The 16,564-nt window shown below is 29.0% G+C and overlaps 1 protein-coding gene across 1 annotated transcript in view; it reads left to right on the plus strand.

Annotated features, from left to right (window-relative positions):
* Nucleotides 1–16,256, plus strand: part of LOC127276772 (sodium-coupled monocarboxylate transporter 1) — an 82,405-nt gene extending 66,149 nt beyond the window's left edge. The window contains exons 8-9 of the mRNA XM_051297419.1: nt 13,098–13,382; nt 13,453–16,256. Of these exons, the coding sequence (XP_051153376.1) occupies nt 13,098–13,382; nt 13,453–13,704 (537 nt within the window). The 3' untranslated portion in view covers nt 13,705–16,256. The remainder of the gene's footprint in view (nt 1–13,097; nt 13,383–13,452) is intronic.
* The last annotated feature ends 308 nt before the right edge of the window (nt 16,257–16,564 follow it).

Raw genomic sequence — 16,564 nt, forward strand, 5'->3', positions numbered from 1 at the left:
ATAATCGTTACAGAAAAGTATCGTATTACTCGTTGTTTGTTACTTGATATTTAGGTATGCGGAAGTCTTCTCTTCTTTATTTAGTTATAATGAATTTCTCAATTTATTTTTTATATATTTTCAAGACACTTGTATTTATTATTATTTAACACAGATCAACCCTTACTTGGGGATTAATTAATAACTTCAACCACTTTTTGTGGGACTTCAATAATATAATCATCCGCCTTTTGCGGAAATCAACACAACATCCGCCTTTGCGGGAAATGATACTGAACACTTGAACGAATACTGATCATTCCATCCCTACTGGCCGAAAGACCGACTATTTAAACTCTCTTAAACAATGAGTTTGGTGACAATGATCACTCCCGATTCATGTAGAAGGAGAGTTGATTTTGCAACTGACTTCTCCTTATTTTCATGCAATTTCAAAAACGTTGCATTTTAACTGGGGCAGTGATACATTCAATCACCTACTCTACTTATAATTTTCATTAATATTACTTAATCTTCCAAAGGGATTAAGTAACTGTCATATATTAAAGACCCACATTTAAATGATACAATAAGAATTTAGATCATGTTATTATTTTGTAACTTATTTCAATTTAACAATTCATTATAACTAAAATATATGAAAAGGCCTTTGGCATAATTATTAAATGATTTCGAAATAATAATTAAAAATATTCACAATGAGAATAATAATGTGTTTTGTGTTTTATAATATAATAATTTGAAAGATAATTATGAATAAATAATGATTAAAAAAATTATAAAGTGACGGAAAATCCGTCTCTAACAAATATCCCCCTTCTTTCTGGCTGACGTCCCTTGGCAGCCTGTGTAGGTGTGATGTCATCGAAATATAATTTTTTTTACAAAATTCCTCTCGTAGATATACATTTTAAAATGTTTACAATTTTTTCTGGTTCATGAAAGTGGTGTAGTTTGTTTAGTAGCTGAAATAAATGTTAGAACGAAAACTGATTTTTCCTTTTTTATATATATATATATATATTTTTTTTTTTTTTAATAGTAAAATAGTCGTTTCCTCTTTTTTTTGTTTTAGGAAGATTTTTATGAAAAAGATAAATTAGTTTTCACATGTAAGAGAGTTAAAAAAAAATATTCGTTGTAGTTTTTTTTTGATAAAAAAAATGAGACAAAAAAAAATGATATATATTTGTTTCAGACAAATAAAATAATACCAGATGAGCACAATTATTTAACTTGATTGTTTCTTATAAAGTCTGTACTAAAAAAAATAAATGCAATTAAATCATGTCTTGTAAGCAAAGATAATTTAGTTAATTATTTTGCCTTTTTATGATAATTTTCTTGATCTAAAAAGAATTACCAAAAAAAAGTAAGACCAAATTAAAATACATGGATATATAATAAAACAATAAGAAATAAATAGAGATATGAAAACACTTCGCTTACGTAACAATTTTAAAGAATAAAATAATAAAGAAAGAAAAATGTGTTATATATGTATCTCTTTATATATCCAATTTATTTATGTGCATATAATAAAAAAAATGTTTACAAAAAAAATAGTTATATTTTCACGATTTATAAATTACAATTATTGACCAACTTAAAGTGGAAAAAGAAAACTTTTAATACACAGTCTATGAATATATTTAATATAAAATAATAATAAAAAAATTATGTTGGAGACTAAATATTTAAAAAAAATATTCTCCAACCCCTGACCCTCTTCTTTTTCTTGCTGTCGTCCCTTGACATTTAAAACCCAAATAACACAAATTACCCTAATTAAAAGCATGATTGTCGCATAAATACTTTTTTTGAAAGTATAAATGATCTTTGTGAGAAGCATATAGTTTCTGTTGCTGATCACAAAAAAAATTATTTCAATTTTACGTAATTTCCCTTTTTTTATAATTTAAAATTATTTCCAATATGTATAGTTACCTATATTTATAATCTCAATTAGTGTACATAAACCAAGCTAGTTATTTTTACTCATATATTTTGTTAATTCTAAATATTCAGTTTAAATAGTTTTAGAGTTAGAACAATATGATGTTTTAATTTAATTCATAAATTATACCCATTTTTATAATAAAAAAAAATCTAAAATTAAAATTCTTACTTATTATGTGATTTAACGATTTGTAACCCAATTGATTACATCTATATCTTAATTATTCCCAGTTACCTATTACTATTTTTGTAACTTTTATGTTTATGAAATTTAAACCCTGTAATATATCATATTATGTATATATGACGTTTATACCATATTAAATAATAATTACTCCCATTATTTTTAAATATATATTATACATGTTACATTTCTCCCATATTTTCTGTTTTAATTTTTGTTTCTACTTTAGTACCTGACTTGGATATATTTAATCCTTTATGCACAGATTTTAACTAGTCACTTTTGTTTATTCCTGTTCGCAGTTGATCTTCTATTAATTATGTGTAAAATGTAAATTCGATCTAAAGGAAGGTAAAAGAAACATAAATCAAGTCTATGTCATGTTAAGTTGCTACGTTTCGATAGCTTGGTTTGCTATCTTCTTCAGGCTAATTTATTTGAAAAAAACACCAAAATTAATAAATACACAGCACAAATTAATCAAAATTAACATAAACCAAAAAACAATAATACCTGAATATTTATAAAGTCATATTACATAACAACTAGTCGAAATTAAAATTTGGTATAACAATCAGTTCAGAAATTAAAATTAAATAAATTAATATAAACAGAAAAACGGAGCACGCGACAATTTTCGTCATTACGACGAGAACATCGTGTCAAAACTAAAATATAATTCTGTTTTTGAAAGAACACCACACGTGCTGAAATATAAGGTGAATGAACTCCAGAGTAAACAGAAAAAGGAAAACATCAGATCGTATGTTATTAAAAATTATATTAATAATTCTTGCTTACCTAATAATATTATAAAAGAATTTTTTGAGTTATCTCAAAAAAAGTTTTTGTCTATTCGCAATAAACAAAAGCTTAAATTTGTTAATAAATTTAATTTAATTATTTCAAGATCTTCAAATAATTATTATCAAAGGTCAGACAAAAACAATGGGGTTATAAACCTTACAAATAAAGAATTACCGAATGATGTTGTAGATATAGTATCATTGGGACCGAATCATAGCACTAACAATGATCTTAATAAACATAATGTTATTGATATTATTAAAAACGTTGAAACTTCTGTTCACAATTTGGACATACACAATGACGTAAAAAACGAAATAAGAGATAAAATCACTCATCATCTTTTTACTAATTTAAATAAAACTCAGCACATTTCTAAAGAAGATAATAATTTTGCAAACAAAATAAAGCAAACTAAACAATTCTCAAAACAAAATCCGGATGTCATGTTCACAATTTCTGATAAGGGAAACTCAACAGTTTGCCTTTATAAATCTTGTTATTATGAAAAAATGAATGACCTTCTCTCTGACACGTCAACGTACACTGTTTTTACAAAAAACCCATTGTCCGATCTTAGAGATAATACCTCAAAAATTCTTAAAAACTTGAATGACAACGACTTTCTTCAATACAAATATCATAATAATCAATTAAAGTTGACCGACACAGTTCTACCCAAATTGTATGGTCTCCCTAAAATTCACAAAAAGGATGTTCCTTGTCGTCCGATAGTATCTCTTATAAACAGTCCAACACACTTTTTGGCAAAACTTTTGTATAACGAAATTAAAAATAATATTAAAGTTCCAAAATCTCACATTAATAATAGTTTTGACCTTATTAAAAAATTCGATAAGTTATTCATTCCGAATGACTATGTACTTATGTCTCTCGATGTGAAGTCATTGTTTACTAAAGTTCCTCTTGGTCTTGTTATTGAAGGTTTTGAACGGAGAGCTTCAACTCTTATAAATTGTAAACTACCTTTCTCCGAAATCATAAAATGTACGAAGTTTCTTTTTAACAACACGTATTTCATTTTTGATAATAAATATTACAAACAAATTGATGGCACTCCAATGGGTTCTCCCATTTCACCACTATTCGCTGACATTGTTATGGATGATCTGGAAAGTGAATCTCTTAATATTTTAGAAAAACAACATAATTGTGTCCCACTATTTTACTACAGATATGTTGATGACACAATAGTTTGCATCCACAAGGACCACGTTGACTTGGTCAATTTTGTTTTCAATTCCTATAATAATAATTTACAGTTTACTCACGAACTCCAAGTTGATAATCAAATAAATTTTCTAGATGTTACTTTAAAGTTAAATAACAATAAAATAACCAATAATTGGTATCAAAAGTCAACCTCCTCTGGTAGACTTATTAATTACTTTTCAAATCATCCACTAAAGCAGAAAATAAATATTTTATATAACCTTGTAGACAGGGCCATTCTTCTTTCTCACCATTCGTTTCACAGAGATAACTTGGAGAAGGTTACACAAATTTTAAACAACAATGATTATCCTTCATTATTTTTCGATAAATACATTAAAATTCGTCTTAAAAAAATTAAATTTCATAATGATAGTTCAAAAAGTACAAATACACTTTCTCAATTATATAAAAAAATTCCAAAGATTTGTTTACCATTTAATAATTCCAATTTCTCTAAGTTATCGAAAATTTTGAAACCATACAACATTCTTTCTATCCCAATTGTTAATAAAAACCTTAAATCAATTGTAAAATTGGGAAAAGATACAACTAAAAAATGGCAAAAAACAAATGTAGTTTATAAATTTAACTGTAAGAGTTGCCCTGCAAATTATATTGGTCAGACGAAGCGTTCACTAAAAACACGTATAAATGAACATAAAAATACTAAAAATGAAACTTCTGTGGTACGTGCACATCAATTAAGATTTAATCACGATTTTGATTGGAATAACACCACCATATTAGATCGTGAACCACATTATAAAAAACGATCGATTTCTGAAATGATACATATACTAAGCAACGAATTTACAATTAATAAGAAGGAAGATATTTGTTTTCTCAATAAGACTTATTTTCCATTGATTAAAAAAACTTAATTCATAACATACGATCTGATGTTTTCCTTTTTCTGTTTACTCTGGAGTTCATTCACCTTATATTTCAGCACGTGTGGTGTTCTTTCAAAAACAGAATTATATTTTAGTTTTGACTCGATGTTCTCATCGTAATGACGAAAATTGTCGCGTGCTCCGTTTTTCTGTTTATATTAATTTATTTAATTTTAATTTCTGAACTGATTGTTATACCAAATTTTAATTTCGACTAGTTGTTATGTAATATGACTTTATAAATATTCAGGTATTATTGTTTTTTGGTTTATGTTAATTTTGATTAATTTGTGCTGTGTATTTATTAATTTTGGTGTTTTTTTCAAATAAATTAGCCTGAAGAAGATAGCAAACCAAGCTATCGAAACGTAGCAACTTAACATGACATAGACTTGATTTATGTTTCTTTTACCTTCCTTTGGATCGAATTTACCTTTTACACATATATACACTTGGAAGGGAATTATATTTCTTCTATTAATTTTATTTATTCTTTTCTGTCTTCTACCCCAGGGTACCTCACTAAATAAAATTTCCATCCATCTAGAGTTATTTTTTGTTTTATCAGTGTCTTTTATTTTTTTCTTTGCATTTTCCTTTGTTTTCTTCTCGTTTATTATCAATTTTTTTCCTGTTTCTTCATTATTTGAAAACAATTGATTTTTCTGAAGGTATGAATCTTCTTCAGTGATCGACAAATGGCGATTATTTTCAATAGAATCATTATTTTTATAAATTACCTTAGACTCTTTTTGTTTCACTTCTTCTTCTTCTTTTGACATGTTCATAGTATGTATTTGTAACATTTTTGTTTTTAGTTTACTATGCATCAGTCTATTTATTGTAGTAATAGTTACCTTTCGAGATTGTCTTATTATTTCTTCTAATCTCTTTTCTACCTTAGTCCTCAATTTTGGAGAAATAGGTTTGGTTTCCTCTGTTGTTTCCTTTGGTTTAACGATGACTTTAGGTTTGATTCTGGGTTCACTATTTATAGGAGGTAGTTTTTCTCTCACTACTTGCTTTCCTAAGCACCTTTCAATTCTTCTGTATTCAGGGTCCATAAAAGCATCAGATACTACTGATTGCCATTCTAATTTTTGTTTCTTGTAGAGGAACCAGCTATTTGATTTTTCTTTGAATAAAAATGGTCTTCCTAAAAGTCCTTCTGCTGAAATAGGAAATGTGGAATCTACTATGTGGAAGAGAGATTTGATTCTAAGAATTTCTAATTCAACTGTCCCTAATGTATATAAATCCTCCCAACAAACTCCTTTAATACACATTACGCCTTTTGCATTTACTGGCGCATCAGGTCGCAATACTGTAGCTTTTATGATATTTATTTTAGCCTCATTATCTTCAAAAAATAGAGTTTTATCACCTACAAGATAATTTACTTCCAACTCTACCGTGGGTTGCCCTCTTCCAATTTCATTAAGTTCAATGGTATTACATGCTGGAAAATGACTTCTATTGTCATCTACATTTCTAGGTTCAGAAGATGGTTTATTATCCACCATTGATATGTTATTTGAATATTCTTGATTATCATAATTTTCTTTATTTTCCCATCTAATAAAATCTGCATTATGTGCTTCATATGATTTCTGGAAAGTATCGTGGTTAACTACCCTTCGTTGATCAAATTCGAAATTCCTAGCATTAGGCTTAATGTAATTAGTATGTGTTTCCTGATCTATGCATGGGATAGGTTGTACTGGCTTAGACGCCGTTATTAAAAAATTGTAAAAGACATTTAAATAAGTTCTTCCTATTATACCATCTGTTTTTACTTCAAGATTAGGTTTTACTACATGAAAAGTATATTGTTTATCAAATATTGTAATTTCTACTGTGCCTAGTGTGTAAAATCTAGTTTTTGACACTCCTGTCATGTACGATGCTTCAGAGGTTCTAACTGGCGCATCAGGGCTTAACGCGTCAGATTTTATAATGTTAATATCCGCCCCTGCACCTACAAGAAAACTTGCCTTTCCTCCTACTAAATAATTCCCAGGTAATTTTACTGCAGGTGATTCCGTGACTGTTTCACGTATTTTCAAAGTGATGGGGTTTCCTGAAACCACACCGTAGTTGGACGCATTTGATTGTCCGAGCCCATCGTCGCGTCTTCTCGACGAACAAGTTCCCAGTTTAAAGGAATGTTACTATTATTTCTTTCTACCGATGCTGCTCTACTATTAGAGTAATTATTTCTTTCTTTATTTGCATAATCTGTGGGGTATCTGTTTTCCCAATTTTCTCTGGGCCCGTTTGTATTGTAACAATTTTCTTGTATGTATCTACTTGGACTTTGATACCTATTTTCCCAGTTGTTTCTATCTGCGTTAGGGTTGTAAAGTCTAGGGTCGTTATAATCGTTGCTACGCCCTGTATTATCATCCTGAGTTTCCCCATAATTATTTTTACCATAATTTATATTATAATTTCTATCCTCTCTTTGTTCGTACCTTGGTTGATAATTTTCCCAATCCTGATATCGTCCCCTACTAGACCGATTTCCGCTATTATATCTATTTTTATCTTTTCTTTGATCGTAATTCCTGTTACCTCTAAAATCGATTTGCTCTTCCCATCGAGTTTTCATGACTCTTTGACTATTATCGTTATAATTAGTAATATATGACGAATAACCCCCTGTAATCGGTTGCATTTTTCTGTCTTGTGCCGCTTTTGCGTATTTGTATGCTTCTTCTAAATTTCTAGGCGCACGTGCATCTACTGCGTTCGCAATTTCATCTGGCAACGCTCTAACAAACGTTTTTAATGCTGTATGTTTCACAACATTGGTTGTTATTGCCTCTGTGTTAGCATCGAATGTAGCGCGTAGGGCTGAACTTGCCCCGCTAAGTAATCTCAATAATCTATCATAAAGATCAGGTAAATTTTCATTTCTGTACATTTTCAAATTCATAATTTCTGCATAATACACTTCAAAAGCTTGTCCTGGTGCAAATCTTTCTTTTAAAAGCTCTATTATATCGGTCAATCTAGCGAATTGCTTGTTGTCTGTACAGTCTCTCGCTGGACCTGTTAATTTTCCTAAAACCGAAGTAATTAACGTTCCTTCATATTCGGGGGGAAATTTCGAAGCAGCTACCACTACATCTTGAATAAAATCCTTGACCGACATGTTCTTTCCATCATAAACCTTTATTTCCATTAGGGCATTTTGTATGGTTAAGCTATCAGCAATAGAGCGAGCCGTCGCGATACCTGCATTTTCTTCATCATTTGCGACAAATGGTCGCTGCAGAGGTAAAATTGATTGGAAACCTAAATCTGTCCTGTCCCTATATAATTCGGCTACATTTGTTGCATTGAAATTTTCGCGTCTGTTTTCCGCGAAAGGATTGTCAACATGTCCTTGATTTTCATTACCGGATTGACGCCGTTTACCGTTTCCTTCCCGATCCGTCATGATTATCTCTCAAAAAAAATCTCAACATAAAAAAAATCAATTCTTTTTATTAATTATATCTGGCAAAAATCACAGATATTTATTTTAAAACTTTTAAAATCTGTTTATTTTCATAACACTCGTGAAATAAAATAATCGTAAATTCCCAATTTATTATTTCGAAATAAATGTCTTTTAAATACTCATATAACCTGTAATAAGACCCGGTTTCTTATTGCATGTTTTCTCTACTCTTCAATCGCAAAGAAATCTCACTCAAACGATTAAAAAAAAAAAACTTTGTTTAAATTATTAGATTCTTTTTATTTAAATCAATTGTAAAATAAAAAGAAAATATATTCTCGATAAATTTTTTTTTTAATTCTTTTATTAACACATTATGACTTTTATTTTATTTATCTTATTAATTTAATTTCTTTCAACTGTATACTTTGTCAACTCAGCACTCTTACTGTGACTTGGTGCTCGCAATGTTTTGAAATACGATTAACGCACTAATCCCGTAACCTATCTATAGCAAGGTCGTTTATTTCTTTTAATTAATCAAACTTTTAATTACCTGTCATGCTCAAATTTTGCAATGATTGTGCTAGTGAGCTGTAATTGTTTTCTGAACGCGTATCTTTAACTTTTTCTTTTCCGACGAATAATTGTTTTTTTACCGCATCAAATCTTTCTGGACTAATATTTCTTCTAGCTAAAATGTGTGCACGAAGTTTACGTTGTCTTTCTAATTTATTTTCTTCGCATTTAGAATAATTATACATTTGAAATTTTATATTCAAACAATAAAAATCTAATTCCTGTTTTGTATACTTTTCGTGATTTTAATCCTCTCACTTGCCCAAGTGGCTACACACTTCCGGCAAGGTTAAGTCAAGGAATTTTTACCGAATTTTTAGAGAAACCAGAGCTTGCCGAATGCAAGGGTAGTTACTGTGTCTCAGTTCGACGTTAGCGAACCAAAATAAAAATAACAAAAAAATTCTACTCGCGCACTTGACAAAAACCCAAACAAAAATTTTGTCTGAAAAATAGTACATTAAAACATGGAAACAATAAACAAATTATTCAACATCAATTCAATTTCATCATTTTTTTATCACAATTTACTTCAAATAATTACTGTGTATTTGTGAGTGCGTATTCATTCATGTGTATTTTCAGAAAGAAAATTTATTTTTCACTCTTTACTAAAGTCTCAACTTTTTTTTTAAAAACATTTTTTCAAAAATATGAGCGACAAATCCCACCGCTGCCACCATTTTGTTAAAGACGGATGTTAATTAACAAAAGAAAAATAAAATAGATAACTTGACGAGAAATAATAAATATTTTAGAAAAATACTAATTTTTATTACTTAACAATTCCGCTTATTTGGAAAGCGTAAATGCTCTTCGCTAAATAATTTTAGAATAAGGTAGTGGACTACCTCTCAGTAAATTATCAATTCAATAAACCCGGATAGACGGTATTTCAGAGAAAATGTTAAAAGAAATATGAGACAAAGTAATTTAATGTGAAAAATAAATAAATAGAGTCAAATTAAATTAACACTCAATTTATTACAAATTATTCTCAAAGTATTTGTTTTATACATGCAAAGAAAGGTTTATTACAAAATTCAATAATTAAGCTACTTGACTTACGTCAAGTCTCACAAATATCAACAAGATAGATTCGAAACACAAGAAACTGTTTTATTAAACACAATTATTTAAAGAGACTCACCAGAATTATAATCGTTACAGAAAAGTATCGTATTACTCGTTGTTTGTCACTTGATATTTAGGTATGCGGAAGTCTTCTCTTCTTTATTTAGTTATAATGAATTTCTCAATTTATTTTTTATATATTTTCAAGACACTTGTATTTATTATTATTTAACACAGATCAACCCTTACTTGGGGATTAATTAATAACTTCAACCACTTTTTGTGGGACTTCAATAATATAATCATCCGCCTTTTGCGGGAATCAACACAACATCCGCCTTTGCGGGAAATGATACTGAACACTTGAACGAATACTGATCATTCCATCCCTACTGTCCGAAAGACCGACTATTTAAACTCTCTTAAACAATGAGTTTGGTGACAATGATCACTCCCGATTCATGTAGAAGGAGAGTTGATTTTGCAACTGACTTCTCCTTATTTTCATGCAATTTCAAAAACGTTGCATTTTAACTGGGGCAGTGATACATTCAATCACCTACTCTACTTATAATTTTCATTAATATTACTTAATCTTCCAAAGGGATTAAGTAACTGTCATATATTGAAGACCCACATTTAAATGATACAATAAGAATTTAGATCATGTTATTATTTTGTAACTTATTTCAATTTAACAATTCATTATAACTAAAATATATGAAAAGGCCTTTGGCATAATTATTAAATGATTTCTAAATAATAATTAAAAATATTCACAATGAGAATAATAATGTGTTTTGTGTTTTATAATATAATAATTTGAAAGATAATTATGAATAAATAATGATTAAAAAAATTATAAAGTGACGGAAAATCCGTCTCTAACAAGAAACACTCTAGAACCAGGTTTATATAATAATGAAAATTTAAACAAAGTTAACATATTTTTATCTAAACTTCGTCGATGTTTTTTTAATCACATTAAGATTTACAATTTTTTTTGCAAAGTAACTGTTGAAGAATAATTCCAAAAGAATAATTCCAAGACTAAAACTGAATAATTAAAATAAACAAATAATTAAAAGAGAAACGTTATAAATTTATAATAATAAAATATATCAACAACAAGAAATTAATAAAATTAATAAAATCAACGAATCAATTATCTTGCATATTTATTTGCGCTTGTAAACGGCATCTGGTAGATCACGTACTAATGAACATCAATAGTCGGCTAACATTTTAACTGGACTCTTTCCTTTGTATCTAGTTTTTAAATTTGTTTTAAAATTTAATTTGTTTTTTATTATTTTATTTATTATTTTGTTTTTATTTATTTTGATTATTTAATTTAATTTAAATTTTTTTACCTAGTTTAATTTAATTTACCTAGTTTCCATAGTGCTCACATCTTGATAAAATCTTTCCCTTTGTTCATTATCCTCTTTGTTATTTCCCAAAAATCCGGTAACGACAGCCACAAAAGCATTCCATGCTCACAATTCCTTTGAAGACAAATGGCCAGCAAATTCTTGATCTTTCAAAATAGTCCTTATTTGGGGTCCATTGAATACTCCTTCTTTTATTTTTGCCTCACTCAATTTCGGAAATAACTTTTTCAAATGTAATAAAGCAGGTCCGTCCTTGCCCATGCGTTTTGCAAAATTTTTAATAAGACCTAATTTCAAATGTAGAGGAGGAGGAATAAAATTTTCCGGATCAACCAAAGGCATATTCTTGACGTTATTTTTCCCAATAACCACATTTTGACGGCGGGGCCAGTCTTTTCTAACGTAGTGCGATTTTCTGTCCCTACTGTCCCACAAACACAAAAAGCACATGTACTTCGTGTATCTAGACTGAAGACCCAATATAATCGCTACGACTTTTAAATCAGAACACACTTCCCATTCGTGTTTTGAATAATTAATCAAATCGATCACAAGAGCCAAATTGTCGTAAGTTTCCTTCATTGTTGCAGAGCATCCAATAGGAACAGATTTTTTTCGTTGCCATTATGCAGGAGTACTGCTTTTAATCCAGATTTCGATGAATCTATGAAGAGCTTCCAGTGTTTCGGATTGTAAACAATTTTTAATTCTTTCATGAGTTCTATGTAGTTACAGAAGCAAAAATCTTCATCAGGCAAATGCGTAAAATATGAACATAATTTCTCATCACGCTGTTTAAATGATGAAGTTTTTGCATCTTCTGCCAATAAATTCCACTCTTTCAATCTTAAACTTAAAAGTTGAGACTTTTCTTTGGTTAAATTAAGATAACGGCAAAGATCATTCAACCTTTCTTGATTTATCAACTGTAGAACCAATGATTCAACATCAAAAAAGTCGTCATCATCATCATCATCATTGTCTTCAATTTCAGTCTCAACTTTATTTTGAATCAAATTTCTATCTAAAAATTCTCTCAAATTTTTAGGAATGGAATGACCGCATTTAGTTTCAGGACGTTTGGCTGATTCGATATCTGTATATTTAATGCAGTTTTTGTTTCTCCGATTAAAACCAACAACATTTGTCAGACAGAAATAACAATCGGTTTCATGATCTTTTTGTTTCTTTCAAATCATAGGATTCTCAAACGAAAACGATCGAGTACCTTGCATCCAGTCTCTTAAAGTTTTTGCACAAGTAACACACACCTTTGAAGGCACATATTTGTAAAAATCTGGATTTTTTACTTCAATATTGAAACAAGTTTTGTAAGCCTGTTTTAAAACCTGTGTAAAAATTTTTTCTTGGCCTTTTATGATGAAATTACCACAAATATAACAAAAAGAGTCACGAGAAATTGAACAATGGCGTGACATTTTAAATAGATTTTTAATTGAACAACACTATAACATACTTGTATATAATTAAAAAATCTTATTAAAGAATGTTATATTCAATAGGTTGCTCTATCGTTTAATGGGATGGTTGGTGGTGTAACACTGGGGCTGTTCTCTTTGGGGATGTTTATTCCTTGGGCTAATGCTAAAGGAGCTATGGTTGGAGCAATTACAAGTATAGCATTAATTGGATGGATCGGATTGGGTGCACAAGTTGCAACAATCAAAGGACATGTTTATTTAGAAGGAAAACCTATATCAACTGATGAATGCCCTTGTCTTAATGAAACAACTTCGGAATTGTTAACATCTGAGAATTCTGTGTCAGAAGTTTGGACCTTATACAAAGTAAGCTTGTATTATCGTAAACAGTTTTAATTGAAATTACATATGTATATAACTTAAATATTTTTTCCAGATAAGTTATCTATGGTATAGTGCAATTGGTTGTCTCGTGACAGTTTTTGTTGGAATCCTTGTAAGTTATGCAACTGGTTTTCAAGATCCGGCTGATTTAAATTATGATCTACTCAGTCCTCCAGTAAAGCACCTTTTAGGACCTCCTACTAAGCCCAGAAAACTCAGCAAAGTTCAGGGAATTACAAATATTGGTCTAGAAATAAATGACGAGAAAATACAGATAGAGAATGAGAAAGGAACGAGGATGTGATAAAATTTAAATTAGTTTCCATAATATATGTAAATAAATTTCATAATATACACTCGAATCTCCACATAACGAGAAATTCGGGAATCTAAAAATTCCCTATTACGACAGCAAAAAGAGAATCCCCACAATCCCTACTTTCTGCTCCTTCATAGTAACTTTAAATATGAATGCAATGATTTTACGAAGAACAATATTACTTTCAGTATACAATAAATTTATCAATATATTTATGAAAGGTAAGATTAAGTTCAAAATTCTTGTAGTTTGTAAAAATCGAACTAAAATTTGTCATACATATACCAACATAGCACGACTTCTTGCTGTGAGGTTACTGTAAAGATATCTGTAGGGTTTGTAAGGTTACCGTGTGAGCCTGCAGTAAATTTGAGGTCATCTTAAAACTTCCGCCATTATAGTAAGCTTACACAGTACAGCTAAGGTAGGCTTACACTGTAAAGTCGTGGTAAGTTTACATGGTAAGGTTGTGGTAAGCTTACACGGTAAAGTTTGCTGTAAGGTTATTGTAAACAGAGTAATAAGAAAATATATTAAAAATAATTATATTATAATATATATTATATTATAAATTTTTTTTTATAAAAATTTATATATTTGGTAAAGTACTTTATGAACACCAATAGGGTTTGTTAAATTAAATTTACTGCGCAGCCGTATGTGCCATAGAAAACTACTGCGCATAAATATTAATAAAATTTATTAATAACATTCTATGTTTACAGTAACCTTACGGGAAGCTTACAACAATCTTAGTGTGTAAGTTTACCTCAATCTTACCATGTAAACCCACCATGACCTTACTGCGTAAGCTTACCGTAGGTTTACTGTGTAAGCTTACTGTAATGGTGGAAATTTTAAGATGACCTCAAGTTTACTGTAGGCTTTCACGGTAACCTCACAAACCCTGCAGATATCCTTACAGTAACCTCACAGTAAGAAGTTGTGCTATGTGGGTACATATAAACTGTCACAATTGTAAACATAACCCATTTTGCATACATGTCGTGTCTCCGTATCGTGCAGTTTTCTGAAATTTCCCTCTCTCCATATGCATATATATGAGGCATGTCATATGAGAATATGGGTTCATGTCTCGGATTTTTCTCAAATTTTGGTAAATTGTAGTGATAGTGGTGCTGAATAAGTGTATAAATTTTGAATTTGAAATTTTTAATATTTTTGGCAATATTTACAATAACAAATTTGAGCAATATTTTTTTTATTTACTTATAACTTTTTTCCTGCTAAAAATAGAGAAAAATGTTGTAAATGTTTTTTTACGCAAAAGACCTTAAACTTTCAGAAAAAAATTATTTTTTTTATTTTATTTGTTCGTAAAAAATTTCATTTTTTATTAACTTTTGTTAGTTAATTAATGAATATCTCGAAAACAAAAAATAATGCCATCTCAAAAATTTAACCATCGATTTATTATGACTTAAACAATATTCATGATTTTTTTCGCGCTTCTAAATGAGGGAGAACATGTTTAAAAGTTATAAACAAATTTTATTTTCTAAACAAATTGTTTTAAAATTAATATTTAAAAAAAATTATTTCTGAAAGTTTAAGATCTTCTGTGTAAAAAACATTTACAACATTTTTCTCTATTGTTAGTAGGAAAAAAGTTATAAGTAAATTAAAAAAATATTGCTCAAATTTGTTATTGCAAATATCTTGAAAAATATTAAAAATTCAAAATTTGTACACTTATTTAGCACCACTATTACTACAATTTACCGAATTTTGAGAATAATCCGAGACATGACTCCGTATTCTTATATGAAATGCCTCATATATATATATATATATATATATATATATATATATATATATATATATATATATATATATATATATATATATATATATATATATATATGCATATGAAACAATCTATAATTTCTTTTAATTGGATAATTTGAAACATTAAATTACTTATTAAACTATTAAGAAACATATCAAAATGTGAATCTTTCTTACGTATCTATAAAAGAAAATTTTGTAGTTTCGTCAACACATTGGATTTGTAAACAGCGGGGATGCAGAAGAGGATAATTTGCTTGTTGAACATAGAGTATGAGCGCTCGTTGTATAGAAAGTCGTAATAGGGAGATTTGAGTGTATATATATATATATAAGAAGTAATAATCTCATGCCTCAACATATGCACGATTAATTATCAGTATTTCTACTTACTAAAAAAGTTAATCAAATTATTTGTCAATTGGAGTCACACTTTTTATATAAATCCTTATTAACAAAGAAGCGTAAATACGTCCACAAATATGATCGTTATAACAACTCTTAATATGGTCGCACATTTTATACCTAAAGTACACCCGCATTTATGGTCAGATAATGGAACAACATTAAGTAGAGTATATATATATATAATATAGGAACCCTATGTAGGGTCGTAAGTATAATTGTTTCTGCAGTCATATTTAAGGGTTGACACGGGTCAAAAGGGCCAAAAATGTATGTCTTTTTATAATTTTTTTTTCATATAATAAATAAATTATTTTTTTGAACACTTAGTTACCTTCCCTGTAAAAAGAGTATTGTGAGGTACCGATTTATGTATTGGGAGTATCAACCTGCAAATGCGGTATTCGCGAAATACCGCATTGTGTGTCACGGTGATTGCGTAAATCCAAGAGTCCCAATGCGGCCAAAATTTTAAGCATTAAAAAAACGAAACGACGTTACATGAATAATAAATAAATGTAAGCTTTGAAAAATAAAAGTTAAAAGAGTGAAACAATACTAATGGTGAGCGGAAATATAAGGTTTCACTAAAATATGGAGAGGTGAAATGTCAAATACGAGTCCAATGCGG

Source organism: Leptopilina boulardi, unplaced genomic scaffold, assembly GCF_019393585.1.
Source record: "Leptopilina boulardi isolate dan_hultmark-lab unplaced genomic scaffold, ZJU_Lbou_2.1 LbouV2_152, whole genome shotgun sequence".
NCBI lineage: Eukaryota > Metazoa > Arthropoda > Insecta > Hymenoptera > Figitidae > Leptopilina > Leptopilina boulardi.